This window comes from Cynocephalus volans, chromosome 10 (assembly GCF_027409185.1).
Source record: "Cynocephalus volans isolate mCynVol1 chromosome 10, mCynVol1.pri, whole genome shotgun sequence".
NCBI lineage: Eukaryota > Metazoa > Chordata > Mammalia > Dermoptera > Cynocephalidae > Cynocephalus > Cynocephalus volans.
Window position 1 is genome coordinate 46187206 of NC_084469.1, and position 13525 is coordinate 46200730.

Consider the following 13525-nt stretch of genomic DNA (forward strand, 5'->3'; position numbering starts at 1 on the left):
GGCCCCAGTGTATCTTGGTGGCAAATACTGAAATAGAGCTCCCTACACCCTCATAACGTACGCTATCTGCTTCTGTAGAATTGCTTGCTGAACCTAAGTAACTCCATTTTACCCCCTGTCTGTCCTGCAGACTACCCCCACTTCTGCATGAGAAACCGTTGACCTTCTCATAGAAACAAAAGCCGTTGCATAGAAACAGGAGCCATGCACAGTAAACTATTACATGGAAACATATACAAGGAAAAGTTCATGCTTGGTTGCTCCAACGGCTCATTCTTGGCCTCTGTGACCTAGCTCCCTAGCTTGCTTTGTGCACCTGGACAAACCCGTGTGCCAAGAAGATGTAGTTTTTGCCTTTAAAAACCCCATAAAACCAAGGCCCAAGGCTGATCTTCCTTGGTTTCTCCTTGGGAGACGGTCGCTGGCCAGTTGGAGTGAATAAACTGCCCTTTTCTGCACAAGTGGCATGTAAGTGCATTTCTTGTGGGAGGGAGCCTCACAACATTTTGGAGGCCCCAGCAAGATTCTTTCTCTCGTGAGCATATCCCTCCCCACACTTATCTCCTAGGAGAAGATAGAGAAGCTGTTCCTCTTCTTCTCCCTGGAGGCAGATGGGGCACTTTACTCTCTCCCCAGGTAGGTGAGATCTCTGTAAGGGACAGTGCACCAATTGTTGGACTTAGTGGGAGGCTGGATGCAGCACTAACTCCCCTACTTCTTGTGCTCCCGAGATGTTGCTGGGCCCATTGGTAATTTGGGTTTGGATTTGGGACTTGCAAGTCAATAGGAATTGTGTTTCTGTGTTTCTTGTTTGTCTTTGTCATTGTGATTATTGTGTCTGTGGATATATTAGAGTAATTTTGGATGTGGCCACTTGTCTGTCTTTTGTTTATTGCCAGTTGTGTGTTTTTGTGTGTCATTAACTGTGGTCTTATATAACAAATGGGACAAAATTCCTCCAAACAGGTCTGTGGGACAACCCCCCTACATACAGGTTTGGACTGATATAATCTCTGACAAGCTGTCATTACTAAAAAGGTGCCTTAAAAAAAGGCCCAAGGTGGATGGAAATAGAACACAATCTGTGCTTTTAACTAAGCCTTCTCTTCCAGCTTCTCTGAAGAAGGCTTCAACCCCCACAGCGCCTCCTGTACTCTGTGATGCCTCTGCAGACCCAAGGTGGCTTTAAAAATTGAAAATAAGCTAAGAGCATTTCCTTTAATAATTTCTTCTCCCTTCACTGGAGATTTAAAAACTTGGGGGAGGTTGATGATAAGTTAAACAGCAGTAGTTCATAACAGCAATGATTTAACCTCTGAATATACTGTAACCAAAGAAAAGAAAAAATCATATGAAGGGATCTGTTCCCCTCCTTGGAGTTAACCACATTCCAAGGCAGAGCTCTCAGTGTTTGCATGGAGGCTGCACCAAGGCTTATCCACAACTACATAAGGCTATGAAAAAGAATTTGAAAACCTGTTGTAGGACTGCTAGGTTAGTCCCAGAATGTCAACCTCATTTTTGATTTATTGGCTTTTGTTACTTTATGTCATGCTGACCTTATTGTTAAACACAGGTTTGTTTGCATTCTTTCCACTCATGGAGAAAATGGGGAAAACATTACTTTTAAGTTGGTTGAAAACATTAACTGACAAAACACTTCAGAAAAATGTGAATTAGGCAGTTAAGAAAGCATACTCTGTTCATTACTTAAAAAAGAATACAGCCTTATTAACACCACAGTGTAACAGTTGTCAGAGTCAACATTTAGGTAGATATAAATAAAATATCTAATTGATAGTGTAAATAGTTTTGGGGGCATACACATAGCATTTTCCTAAAGAATTGCTCTGGCAACTTTGTTAAAAACCAATTGTTCAGAACTATGGGTTTATTTCTGGACTTTCTTTGCCTGTTTTCCATACTCGGAGCAGCACTGCCCCTCCCTGATGTTCCTCCAAACCCCCCTCTCGCTCCCCCACCTGATCCTGGCATTCCTTCTTTCTCAGAAAAACCTCACGGCCTCATCTCCCTCTTGGAGACTGTTCTCTTTACCCACCAGTCTACATGGGATGATTGTCAGCAGCTCCTGTAGACTCTCTTCACGTCAGAAGAACACAAGCAGATCTGGTGGGAGGTCCTGAAAACTGTTGCTGGTCATGATGGCTGACCCTCTGATGACCCCATTTGCCTCGAATGCATGTTCCCTTCTAACAAACCTGGGTGGGACCCAAACACGGACCAAGGTAAGGGGGCTCTCGACCTGTACCAACAGACTCACCTTAGGGGACTCCACACAGCAGCCTATTCAGCCCACTAACCTATCAAAACTAAGTGAAACGAACCCCCCACCGCTTTCCTGGAATCCCTTATGGAGGCTTACAGGATCTACACTCCTGTGGACCCTGAGACCCTAGAAAACCAGGCGGGTGATAAATATTGCCTTTGTTACCTAGTCAGCCCCAGACATTAGGAGAAAGCTTCAAAGACAGGAAGGTTGTTATCTGAGCTGGTTGAAATTGCCCAGAAGGTCTTTAACAACAGAGATAGTCCAGAAGAGAAACAAACCAAACCTTCTTCAACATCCCGCTGGCCAAAGTAAGCCAACCTCTCTTTGTCTTGGAATGGACTGACCCTGGGGGAGGATACTCTGGACAATTAACTTGAACTCACATCCCCCAAGGATTTTAAAATTCCCCAACCTTATTTGATGAAGCCCTTCACCCTGTTTGTTGCTGACATGCAAGATGTTGCCAAGGGGGTGCTCACCCAAGCCCTGGAACCATGGAAGAGTCCTACCACCTACCTCTCCAAGAGGTTGAACAGTGTAGTCACAGGATGGTCAACTTGTCTCTGAGCTATAATGGCAACTGCTTTACTGGTAAAAGAGGCCAACAAGACATATGCTTAGTGGTCCCCCACTCTGTACAAACTCTCTTACAAAGTGCACCTGAATGTTGGCTCACCAACTCCCACTTCACCCAGTATTAGGCTTTACTTATAGATCAGCCCCAAATAAAGTTCCTAAAAATTGCGGCTCTAAATCTGGCTACCCTCCTACCGGATGACAACCCAATCGAGCCTGTCCATGACTACCTTGAAACAATCAAGACTCTCCAAGGCCTCTGGCCAGACCTGACTGATGTGCCCTGGACAGAGCCTAATGAAATGCTGCTCACTGATGGAAGCAGTTTCATCTCCAATGGAATCAGGTATGCTGGGACAGCCATGGTAACTTTAGATTGGGTCATTTGGGCTCAAGCCTTCAGCCAAAGAACATCTGCTCAAAAGGCTGAACTCATAGCCCTAACACAGGCTTTAAAACATGGAAAAGATAAAACTGTTAACATATATACTGACAACAGAGATGCTTTTGCCACTGCCCATGTTCATGCGGCCTTATACAAACAGAGAGGACTATTAACATCAGAAAGTAAGTAAATAAATAATAAAACAAAAATATTAGCCCTCCTTAAGGCCATATGGTATCCAAAAAGAGTGGCCATCATACATTGTCCAGGGCACCAGAAAGATAACTCATTTGAGACCCAAGGCAATGCTGCTACAGATTTGACTGCCAGAGAGGCCACATTAAAACCAGTCAGGCCACCTGACTCTTTAATAGTCGTTCCAGCACCTCAATTGCCGCCGACTCCCCATTATACTAAAGAAGAAGTAAAACATGCTAAGACCTTAAAAGCTTCCAACAATGCCATGAATTAGAAAATTCTGCCAGACCACAGGATTTATTTGCCACAGGCTTTATGCAGATTGCTGATTAAACAAATACATCAAGGAACACACCTTGGATCCACAAAATTAACTGAACTTTAAAAAAATATTATTACATTCAAGATCTTGACAAAATAACAAAAGACATTGTTACCAGATATGAAATTTGTTCACAAGTAAATCCAGGGCCAAAATCAAGGCTGCACATTGGAACCAGACAGTAAGGAACCAACCCTGGTGAACACTGGGAAATTGACTTCACTGAGGTAAAACCTGGGCAATATGGGTATCGCTACCTTTTGGTGTTCACAGACACTTTTTCTGGATGGGTAGAGGCCTTTCCTACCCAAACTGAAACCACTCAGATAACACTAAAAAAAATTGTTACAAGAAATTGTCCCCAGATTTGGCCTACCTATAATCTTGGGGTCTGACAATGGCCCAGCTTTCACAGCCCAAATTTCCCAATTATTAGCTAAAACATTAAAAATAAATTGGAATTTACATTATATTTAAAGGCCACAAAGTTCAGGACAGGTAGAACAAATGAATTGGACTTTAAAAGAAACACTTACCCAATTAAAACTAGAGATTGGTGAGAACTGGGTGAGCCTCCTTACCTTTGCCCTCCTAAGGGCTAATGCACCCCCTACATACAAGGAATTACACCCTCTCTGTTGCTCCTCCTCCAAGATGACAAACTTGCTGAAATCACTAACCATAACCTTCTTCAGTCTATGCCAGATTCACCCCTTGGTCAGGGAGGCCTACCCACTGACAAAAGCAATTGGTCAATTCTGCAAAAAGACCTCCTGAAATTTGAGAGGGGTTAAATCTATCGATCAATTTGGGAAAAATTGACATCTTAACAATATTGTCTTCTAGTCCATGAACATAAGATGTCTCTGCATTTATTTAGATTGTCTTTAATTTCTATTAGCAGTATTTTGTAGTTTTCAACAGACAAGTCTTGCATGCTTTTGTTAAATTTGTTCCTGAACATTTTATTCTCTTCAATGCTATTGTGAATGAAATTGTTAAGTTCATTTTCAGACTGTTCATTGCTAGTATATAGAACTACAATTGCTTTTTTCATTTTAATCTCTGGTCCTCAAACTTGCCAAATATGTTTACTTCTAGTAGCTTTTTGTATGGATTCCTCAGTATTTTCTGCACACAGGACCATACCATCTATGGATAAAGACAGTTTTACTTGTTCCTTTCCAATCTGGACCTCCTTCTTTGTCATGAGCAAACTGGCTAGCATACAATGCTGCATAAAAATGGCAAGAATGGGCATGCTTGCCTTATTCCTCAGTTTATGGGAAAAGCACCCAGTTTTTCACCATTAAGTATGATGTTAACTGTGAGCTTTTTGTAGATGCACTTTATTAGATTGAGAAAGGTGCTTTCTATTCCTAGTTTATTAAGAGTTTTTCCAATTAAATAACAATTTTAAAATGTAAAGTGCTTTGATAAAGAGATTTACACCAAGTGGTCAATCTGACAATGTTGTAAAAAGTTAATTTTTTCCTCTTTGCTGTGGTCATTGTGTCCCACACAGAGGCTGGACTTATCTGAATGTGCAGCAGCAGCTGCACCCACATATAATCCACACGATCAGACTAACAAGGTGGATTATGTATAGCTCTAGGGAAACCTGTTGTTTCTAAACCAACCATTTGGGTGTTATTAGAGACAGCCTTGCATTAGTCAGAAAACACATTAAAAAAGAGTCATATAGTAATAATAAGAATTGGTTTGAAAATCTTTTTCCTGGTCACCTTGGTGAATGAACAATCAGTCAAACTCCTTGTTTTACATACTAAGTACAATAAATTAAGTACTGATGAATCAATGGTTTGAGTCCTTCCTAAAGAGGAGTTGGGAATGAAATAGAGCTCCCCACACCATCATAATGTACACTATCTGCTTCTGTAGAATTGCTTGCTTAACCTAAGTAACTCCATTTTACCCCAGTCTGACCTGCAGACTACCCCCTTGTGCATGAGAAACCGATGACCTTCTCATAGAAACAAAAGCCATTGCATAGAAACAGGAGCCATGCACAGTAAACTATTACATGGAAACAGGAACCACACACAGTGAACTATTACATGGGAACATACGCAATGAAAAGTTGCACGCTTGGTTGCTCTAACGGCTCATTCTCGGCTTCTGTGACCTAGCTCCCTAGCTTGCTTTGTGCACCTGGACAAACCCGTGTGCCAACAGGATGTGGTTTTTGCCTTTAAAAACCTCACAAGACCAAGGCCCGAGGCTGCCCTTCCTTGGTTGCTCCTCGGGAGATGGTCGCTGGCCAGCTGGCGTGAATAAACTGCCCTTTTCTGCACGAGTCGTGTGTAAGTGAATTCTTGCGGGAGGGTGCCTCACAACAATACAAATTTTTTTCCCCAACTAACTGTCTGGAAACAAAGCAAAGCTGCTGGGAGCTTTGGCCTAGTACTTCTGCATGGTTCTGTGCACACAGGTCTGTGAAAATCCATTAAAATCCTCCATCAGAATCCTCCACTTATTTCTGCTGTCTCACCTCATGGTAGCAGTCAAAGTGGATCGCTCTCCTTCGGTATAATGCATATGTACAAAGCACGCGTGCAGGGACTGAACATTTCTTAAGCAGGCGAGACCTGAGCATGCTCAGGTGCTGAACGGAAGCGTCAGCAGCGAGGGAGAGCGTTCCACGGCGGGGGATGCACGGTCACGGACGGAGGGCCCCTAGGAATCGGGAGGAAAGGAGTGGCAGCTCTTCACCCCAGCGGGGAGAGGATGGAGGTGGATCCAGATAAGACGCCTGCTCGCTTCCTACAGGCCTTTGTAAGGAAAGACGGACAGGGCTGTCGGGGCGGGGTGTGGCGAGAGAGCCGGGGCCGCTGCGCGCCAAGGCTCCGCAGAACCGCCTTCGGGGTGCCCGCATGTTCATTTTCCAGATGAGCAATCAGAAGCTCACAAAGGATGAGTAATTCGCTCAAGCCCACACAGGCAAGGGGTGACCGCAGCGCGACCCAAGCCCACCCCTCAGCCAGCTGGGCGCAGGCCCTCGGCTTCGCGCATGCGCCCTGGGACTCGCGCGCACCCCACGACCCATAATTCCCGGGGTCTGGAAGAGACCACAGGCTCAGTGAGAGGGGAGTCCGTGGTTAGTGCGGCGGCTCGTGCTGTGCAGAGGCTCTCCAGTGCCTCCCTCCCTTCTGTGAGGGATGGGATATTCCGACTCCTTAAGGGCGCGGGCCCGGGAGCGGGAGGCCTTTCCTGTACCGCGGTCACGGAGGTAGGAGATGTCTCCAGCCGGGGCTAGTAGCTGGTGGCAAAGGAGGGTAAGGGGGTCGAGCCTCTGGGCCCTAAGCCCATGCGGCCTTCGGGGCGCCCGGAGATGCGCCGGCACCGGGCGTTGGCGTCTTGCGGGGCCGCGGCTCACGGGCCGCGCGGGTTTCTCCGGCAGGGACCGCCGCAGGAGCGTGTGCTGCGCTAAGGCCGGCTCTGCGTCTTCCCGCCCGCCGCGGGGACTGCACGGACCCCGGAGAGCTGGGGAGGCCGGCGGTGCTCGCAGGGTGGGTACCCCGAGTGCGCTACACGTGGGTAGGGTTTCGGTGGGACCACGAGGAAGACTTGCTCGGCTGCCCCGATACTAGTAATAGGAAGTGTCCCGAGCGGTAACTGACGACGCTTAGGCCTACCTGGCCGCATTCGCTGACCCGCCACGGCTGGTGTGGACTTACGTGCCGGAAGCCGCCCTCAATTTCTATTTCTCCGTGTCCCAGACGGCAGGTGCAGAGGATGAGAAGACAGACGCGGCGTCCCGCCATGAGGTAAGACCTGATCTTCTGGGGTTTAGTACGTAACTTAGTTGCAGTTTCGTGACCTTCAATGCGCTGAAATGGATTTTTCTTTTTGGGGTTTTACAGTTGTGAATATTACATGCATTTAACGTTACGGATCACCTCGCATAATGTGGAACCTCAAATGGGAACGAGGCGGCTGCTCCACCCACAGTCCTAACCCCGAACTGCATTTGAGCGGATGCTCTATGCAGAAACGAACGCCCATGTGGAGACGTGCTTCCGGTGGCTGCTTTTAAGGCGATTCGAAATGAGTTTCAGGTAACGTCCAGGTCTCTGTTTGGAGCAGTACTGGAGGCTGGTGAGGTGCTTGACTGCTCTGATGAAATCACTAATAGGAAGTGCCGTCAGAAGCGATAACTGACGATAACTACTCCTGCCTGACCGCGGTCAAGTCCTCACCCATTGCTCGTGCCCAGGAATAAGTTGTTTTGAACTGTGACCTACTTGCTTTGCCCTGTTCCCCAGGTTGTACATAGCAAAGCATCACCAGCAGCTGAGTACTGGAGCCAGGAACGTTGGCCTTCTGTGAGGTGAGTTTTTATTTTATGGGGCGATGACTGGTTGACAATGCCTAACAGGTCAGAGAGTGGCAGTTTCATTTGGTTAACCTAATACCTTGGCCCTTGACCTTTATTGGCAGCATGCCCCAGAGATATTGGTTATGGCTGGGGATGGGAGGAGGTGGAGGGGGCGGATTAAGCAGAGTGGAGTGCATAGCCAGGAGGAGGGGGTGGTTCCTATTTTACCTTTTGGTTGTATAATCTTGGGCAAATTACCTGTCTGCTGTGAGATGTAGTTTTATCAGAGAAATAGGAAATAACATAAAAAGAGGAAATAACTTAGTTTTGTGCAGTTATGTGACTAATAGAAGTTGAACCCCCAGAAAACCTAATTAAGACTTGTATGTGTCAGTAATTTACAAAAATGTACCTCCACTAAAGTCTTAATGTGTTCTACTTAGGATGGATTTAAATTTGTAACTTTGTAGTTGAGACTATCATCGGAAGTACCTCTTGTGCTCTGCCTTTGGCATCCGTGACCTGTCTTTAGATGTGTGTGCCTTCTCCATTCTCCTAGGTTTTGAGAACTGTGTTGAAGTGCAGTTAGAGCTGGTGGCATCAGCAGCTCAACCCAAAAGGAGGTAAGCCTAGATCTAGTCAGTGACCCCCTCCATGGTGGAATGAATGAGCAGCCAGTTAACGTTGATTTGAAGGAAAGGATATCAAATGATGAAATCACTCGAAATAGCTGGAATTACCGGCAGATTGTGTAGTGGTGAACCTACGGTTTTCTGAAGATGTCTTTTAAACTGTGAGTGACTGTTGGTTGGAGCAGAAAGTGAGATTGAAATTTAGTTTCTTTGCAGGCTATATCACCAGAAGATGGTCAGTCTGAAGGACCAGTTGCTGCCATCAGTTTGGATTCTGAAAATGTAAAAGGCTTCAATATTTTGTGCAGAAATGTCTTGTATCAGGGAGGCCATTAACACAGCCAAGAGATGTGTCTGCAACCTTCTTCTGGGACAGTCTTGAGTTTTCTAGCATTGTCCCTTGCTAACCTGTCCAACAGGAACGTCTATACCTCTTTATAAATTTGCTTTTTATTAAATAGGTTGTAATATTGGGGGGTGAGTTCTTGAAGCTGGAAACTTAATTTCTTGTGAAAATGTCTTCATGCAGTTACCATGAGCTAATACTGTAATAAAGAATGGTCTTTGTGTTGGTTCTTAAAAATGTGTATTTGAAAAATTTGACCACTGCTGTCAGATATTAGCAGTCCAGGTATTTGCAGTTACATATTATAAATTTCTTATGGTCAGCCTAAGTTCTCCCCTCTTAACAACTTTAGACTTTGAGAGCAAACATTCCAAACCATTTAAGGCATCCACACACTTATTCCAGTGCCTGCTACGTCTGGGCTCTGTCCCTTCACAAAGCTGTCCGCCAGCTCCTGAAGCATTTAAACCATGAATTGGCTGTACACTGTGCCTGCCCAAAACATGCAAGGCCCTATAGCCTAGCTGTCTTCCTGTGTTGGAGTCTAGCCTGAGGCATGAGGTCTGTTCTCAATGTTCCCTTGCAAGGTTTTCGTTCGCCCAGTTTGGGAACCTGTATTGGTTCCTATTCTCTGGCTCAAGAATGATTGGCTCCCAATCTCCCTGGATGTGGGTTTAGAGGTTGCTCATTGTGTCTAGGAGGAATTTTTTTTAAACTGGTAGGGCCTTTTCACCAGTCGAGTGTTGGGGTAAAAGGGACAATTATTTTCCCCTTTCAGCTGTCTTATTTATCGTCATGGTCCTTGGTTTTTAGGAGCTTTCTGTAGTACGTTTTTAGGAATGTGCCCAAAATATAGGTTATTTCTGGGGCTTCATGAGAAAGGAATTTAGTGGGAAAAGGGCCTTTAACTTCATACTGGCATAGGGGAAGGAAGCAAAGCTCATCACTCTGGCTATACGGCAAGCATGCTGGAGCCCTTGGGAATGTTTATGCGGTTTCTGAGTAGGCCCTTCCATGCGTGCCTGTGTGCATGGGCACCTACTCTGCCCTGGGTACTGCTAACTCGTACCACAGGATGCTCTAAATAAGGAAGGACGTTGTGATTCCTAGGGTGGGTCTCAAAAATGGAGGCTGAGACTGGGAAGTCAGTTCCAAGGTAGACCACCTTCCTTCAGTCCACTCTTGGCATACATGGTAACTAGGCTCCTCTGGGGTCGCTGGCAGCGGCCTTTTACCCCCAGGTTCTTCAGTTAACTAGAGTCAACTGGAAAGAAGACAACCTCCCTTGACTGTGGACACATTTAGATCTGGCTGGAGTTCCCCTAAACAGAACTGTAGTGAACTGGATAATCCTGGGTTAGATGCAGGCCCAACCATACTTTTCTGGGGAAAACCTTTTAGTGTTCACATTGGCTCAAGTTTCCAGCACCTCCAAACCACATGCCCCATTTCCACAAGTGTTTGGGGAGTTCAAGGGCTGAGCTTAGAGGGGTGCCTGGAGCTTTTTGAGCCAGGGATGACTTAGGAGCCAAAAGGCAGACAGTGGTATTTATCAGGAGATGGAGAGGACCAAAGAAGTGTTACACAAATTCCCTTCTCCCAGATGTAGGTCTGCCCTTTAGGGGTTGGGGTTGCCCAGGCCAATTTTTGGCAATAGCCTGAGTCTCCTGATGGGAGGAGCCCCTAACCTGCCTCAGCCATCCGACCCCACAAGGACTCCCTGGTGAGACTCCCACTTCAGTGTCATGTCTGAGCTACAGTCTCCTCGCCCTCTTCATCAGATGCCACAGGGCCCCCTCCAGGGTCCTCCTGGTCCACTGTCCCTTCCCAGGCCTCCTCCCCACCTCCTGGGCCCTCACCCAGCTCCAGGATGGTGGGCAGGTGGCCCTGCTTCGGGGAGCGCTTGCGCAGGCTGAGCAGGAAGGGCTGGGGCAATGAGAAGATGTCCACGTTGTTGCCCAGATCGATCCACGTGACATTGGGGAACTTGCTGGGGTCCTTAAGGGTGTCAGTGAGGTCACGGAGCAGGGCCCGAGTCAGCCGGTTGCCGTTGAGCGCTAGTGTGGTGAGGCGGGGCAGGGTGCTGAGTGCTGGCAGCAGCTGCAGGACCATGTCGTCCGTGAGGCCTGTGAATCCCAGCTCCACGCTGTCCACCTGCTCCCCGCAGCGCTGCAGGTAGCTGGTCACCCGCTCCAGGTCACGGGAGGTCAGCGGGATGCCTGACAGGTCCACTGTGTTGTCTGGGGGGCTCCCGGACAGGACAGCCTTGAGGCTTAAGGGGAGAAGGGACAGCAAGGTTAAAGCAAGTGGGGCAGGCCTTTCCCTCGGAGGCAGCAGTGGCTCCTACTACAGAGCCAGCCACTGCACGGCTCTGACTCTAGGGGTGTTTTACAGAACTCTAGCAGATGGAACTCTGCATGTGCAGGGGTGGGAGGAACCAGGGGCTCCTGGTGTCCGCACCACTCTGCATCTCGACCTGGCTGGGCCCAGCTGGCCAGAGCCTGAGGTCCTGTAGGGGCACAGGGGAAAGCCCAAGTGTCTCTGCACAATGCCTGGGTTTGCACCTTAGCCCTTCTTCCTGTTCTGTGACTTCTATTTGGTTACTCACCCTCTTTGTTATTTATCTGAAAAATGGAGCTGACAGGGTACCATAGCATTGTTATGTGAACTAGATTGACAAATGCAAAGTGTTTAGGGCACTGCCTTACATAGGTGATGAATATTTGCTGCTGTCATTATTAACCACTTGGCTGAGCTTCCTGCTACCACCACCTTAAGAGTGGCACACGGGGGGGGGGGGGGCGCGGGGGTGCAGGGGCTCCGAGCCCTGTGGGAGCTGCTGACTCCTGCTCTGGGGGCTGAGTGCTCCCTACCCCTACATTCCCTGCCACCTGCTGCTCTTTGCTCCTCTTTCTTCCCCCGCTCCTTGCCTTGGAGCCAGAGCCCAGGCTGCTCAAGCTGATGGAGAAGGTGCCCTTTCCACCACCCCTCTGCTGGCTCTGAGGCCCAGGGCAGTGAGAAGATGCTCATTCTCTGCATTGGCAGGTGCCCCAGACAAGCCCTGAGGCCCAGCTCTGGGAAGGGAAAGAGGGAGGTGGAGGCGATCACAGCCTGCTCCAGGAGCACAGGACACCATCACAGTGTGGACCTCCTGCAAAACACAGCCAGTCCCTCCCCTCGGACTGCCTGGAGCTGGGGCTGCTGAGAGTTTGCTCACTTGGCCCCTGACTGGGTTCCAGTCCCAGGGAGTTTGAAGGTAAAACTCTTGGGCATGACATGTGAGTGCTTGGAATGCTGCCAGGCATCTGTTCAGCACGATTTAAGCGTTGGTGGCTATAATCCATGCCACTGATAGGCAGACCCATTACACCACGGAGTAGTGCAGTGGTTAACAACCTGAGCCTTGGAGTCAGACATGCCTGGGTTTCAATCCAGACCTACCACATATGGCTGGGTGATCTTGGCCAGTTAAATGGCAACAGTCCTATCTCCTGCCACATCCATTCCTTTAACAAATGTTTGTTAAGCTCCCAGTGTGTGCCAGGCACTGTCCTAGGCACTGGAGTCACTGTGGTGCACAAGATGGATGAGATCCCTGCTTTCATCCTACCAGGGGGTAGGCAGACAACAAGCAGGTAAGACCACATGAGAGTGAAGTAATAGGAGGCTTGGGGGTGGGGCACGGCTAACATTTCAGCTGGCATCTGAAGGAAAAGAAAGCTCGGGCCGTCAGGAGTTTGGTAAGATGTCCAGCAGAGGGGATGGGGGGTGCAGGGTACAGGTTGCAAAGGCCCTGAGGCTGAAAAGAGCGTGGTGTGTTTGCGGACCAGCAGGGAGGCCAGCAGGGTCGGTGCGAGGGAGTGGGAGAGGTGACCAGAGTGGGGGTGACCTGATCACACAGGGCCCTGTCTGGATTTCATTCAAGTGTGAGGAGAAGCCACCTGAGGGGACTGAGGAGACCTCACATGGCTTCCAAATGAAGGATGGACTGAGCGTGCATGCGTGTGTGGGTGTGTGTGTGTCAAGGAGACAGCAGAAGAGGCCTCTAGGGTCCAGCAAGCTCAAATTTCCAGCGTTTCAATCCTAAAGAACTAGCTCCGTCTCCTCGTGGCATTCCAGGACCCATGGACCTCCTTAACAGTCCATCTTAGCCCAGATGGGGCCCCCCCGTGCCCAGCTCCATGAGACCCTCACAGCATCTACATTCTCTCCCAGTTTTGGGGGTGGGGGTGTCCAGAAGAGAAGGAGGTGCCGTGAAGGAGGGAGACAGTCCCTCCCTCCCCAGTCTGCAGGACCTGCAAGGAGGAGCCAGCAGCAGCACCAGGGCCTTGCCAAAGACTTTAAGAAGGCGAGCCACTCTGCTCCCACGGCCACTCACAGAAAAGGCAGGCGCACTTCCCCCTCCAGGAAGCCTTCCTTCCAGCCTCCCCTCCACTT

General features: G+C 48.4%; 1 protein-coding gene, 1 long non-coding RNA gene and 2 other non-coding genes across 5 annotated transcripts in view; 3 read left to right on the forward strand and 1 right to left on the reverse strand.

The window, feature by feature from the left end:
- The first annotated feature begins 6991 nt into the window (after positions 1-6991).
- On the forward strand, positions 6992-9309 carry LOC134389192 (uncharacterized). Of its 2 annotated transcripts, XR_010024685.1 has the most exons (7): positions 7010-7067; positions 7193-7301; positions 7512-7559; positions 7656-7850; positions 8058-8122; positions 8670-8733; positions 8959-9309. It is a non-coding gene; the product is annotated as an uncharacterized LOC134389192 (long non-coding RNA). The 2 variants fall into 2 exon arrangements; XR_010024686.1 differs by lacking the exon at positions 7193-7301 and having other exon boundaries at positions 6992-7021.
- LOC134389834 (small nucleolar RNA SNORD49) lies at positions 7905-7975 on the forward strand. Its single transcript, XR_010024795.1, has one exon. It is a non-coding gene; the product is annotated as a small nucleolar RNA SNORD49 (small nucleolar RNA).
- Positions 8817-8889, forward strand: LOC134389859 (small nucleolar RNA SNORD65). The gene has a single exon (XR_010024816.1). It is a non-coding gene; the product is annotated as a small nucleolar RNA SNORD65 (small nucleolar RNA).
- Positions 9310-10831: 1522 nt separating the features above from the next.
- LRRC75A (leucine rich repeat containing 75A) overlaps positions 10832-13525 on the reverse strand; it is a 37300-nt gene continuing 34606 nt past the window's right edge. The window contains exon 4 of the mRNA XM_063109036.1: positions 10832-11360. Coding sequence (XP_062965106.1) covers positions 10832-11360 — 529 coding nt within the window. The remainder of the gene's footprint in view (positions 11361-13525) is intronic.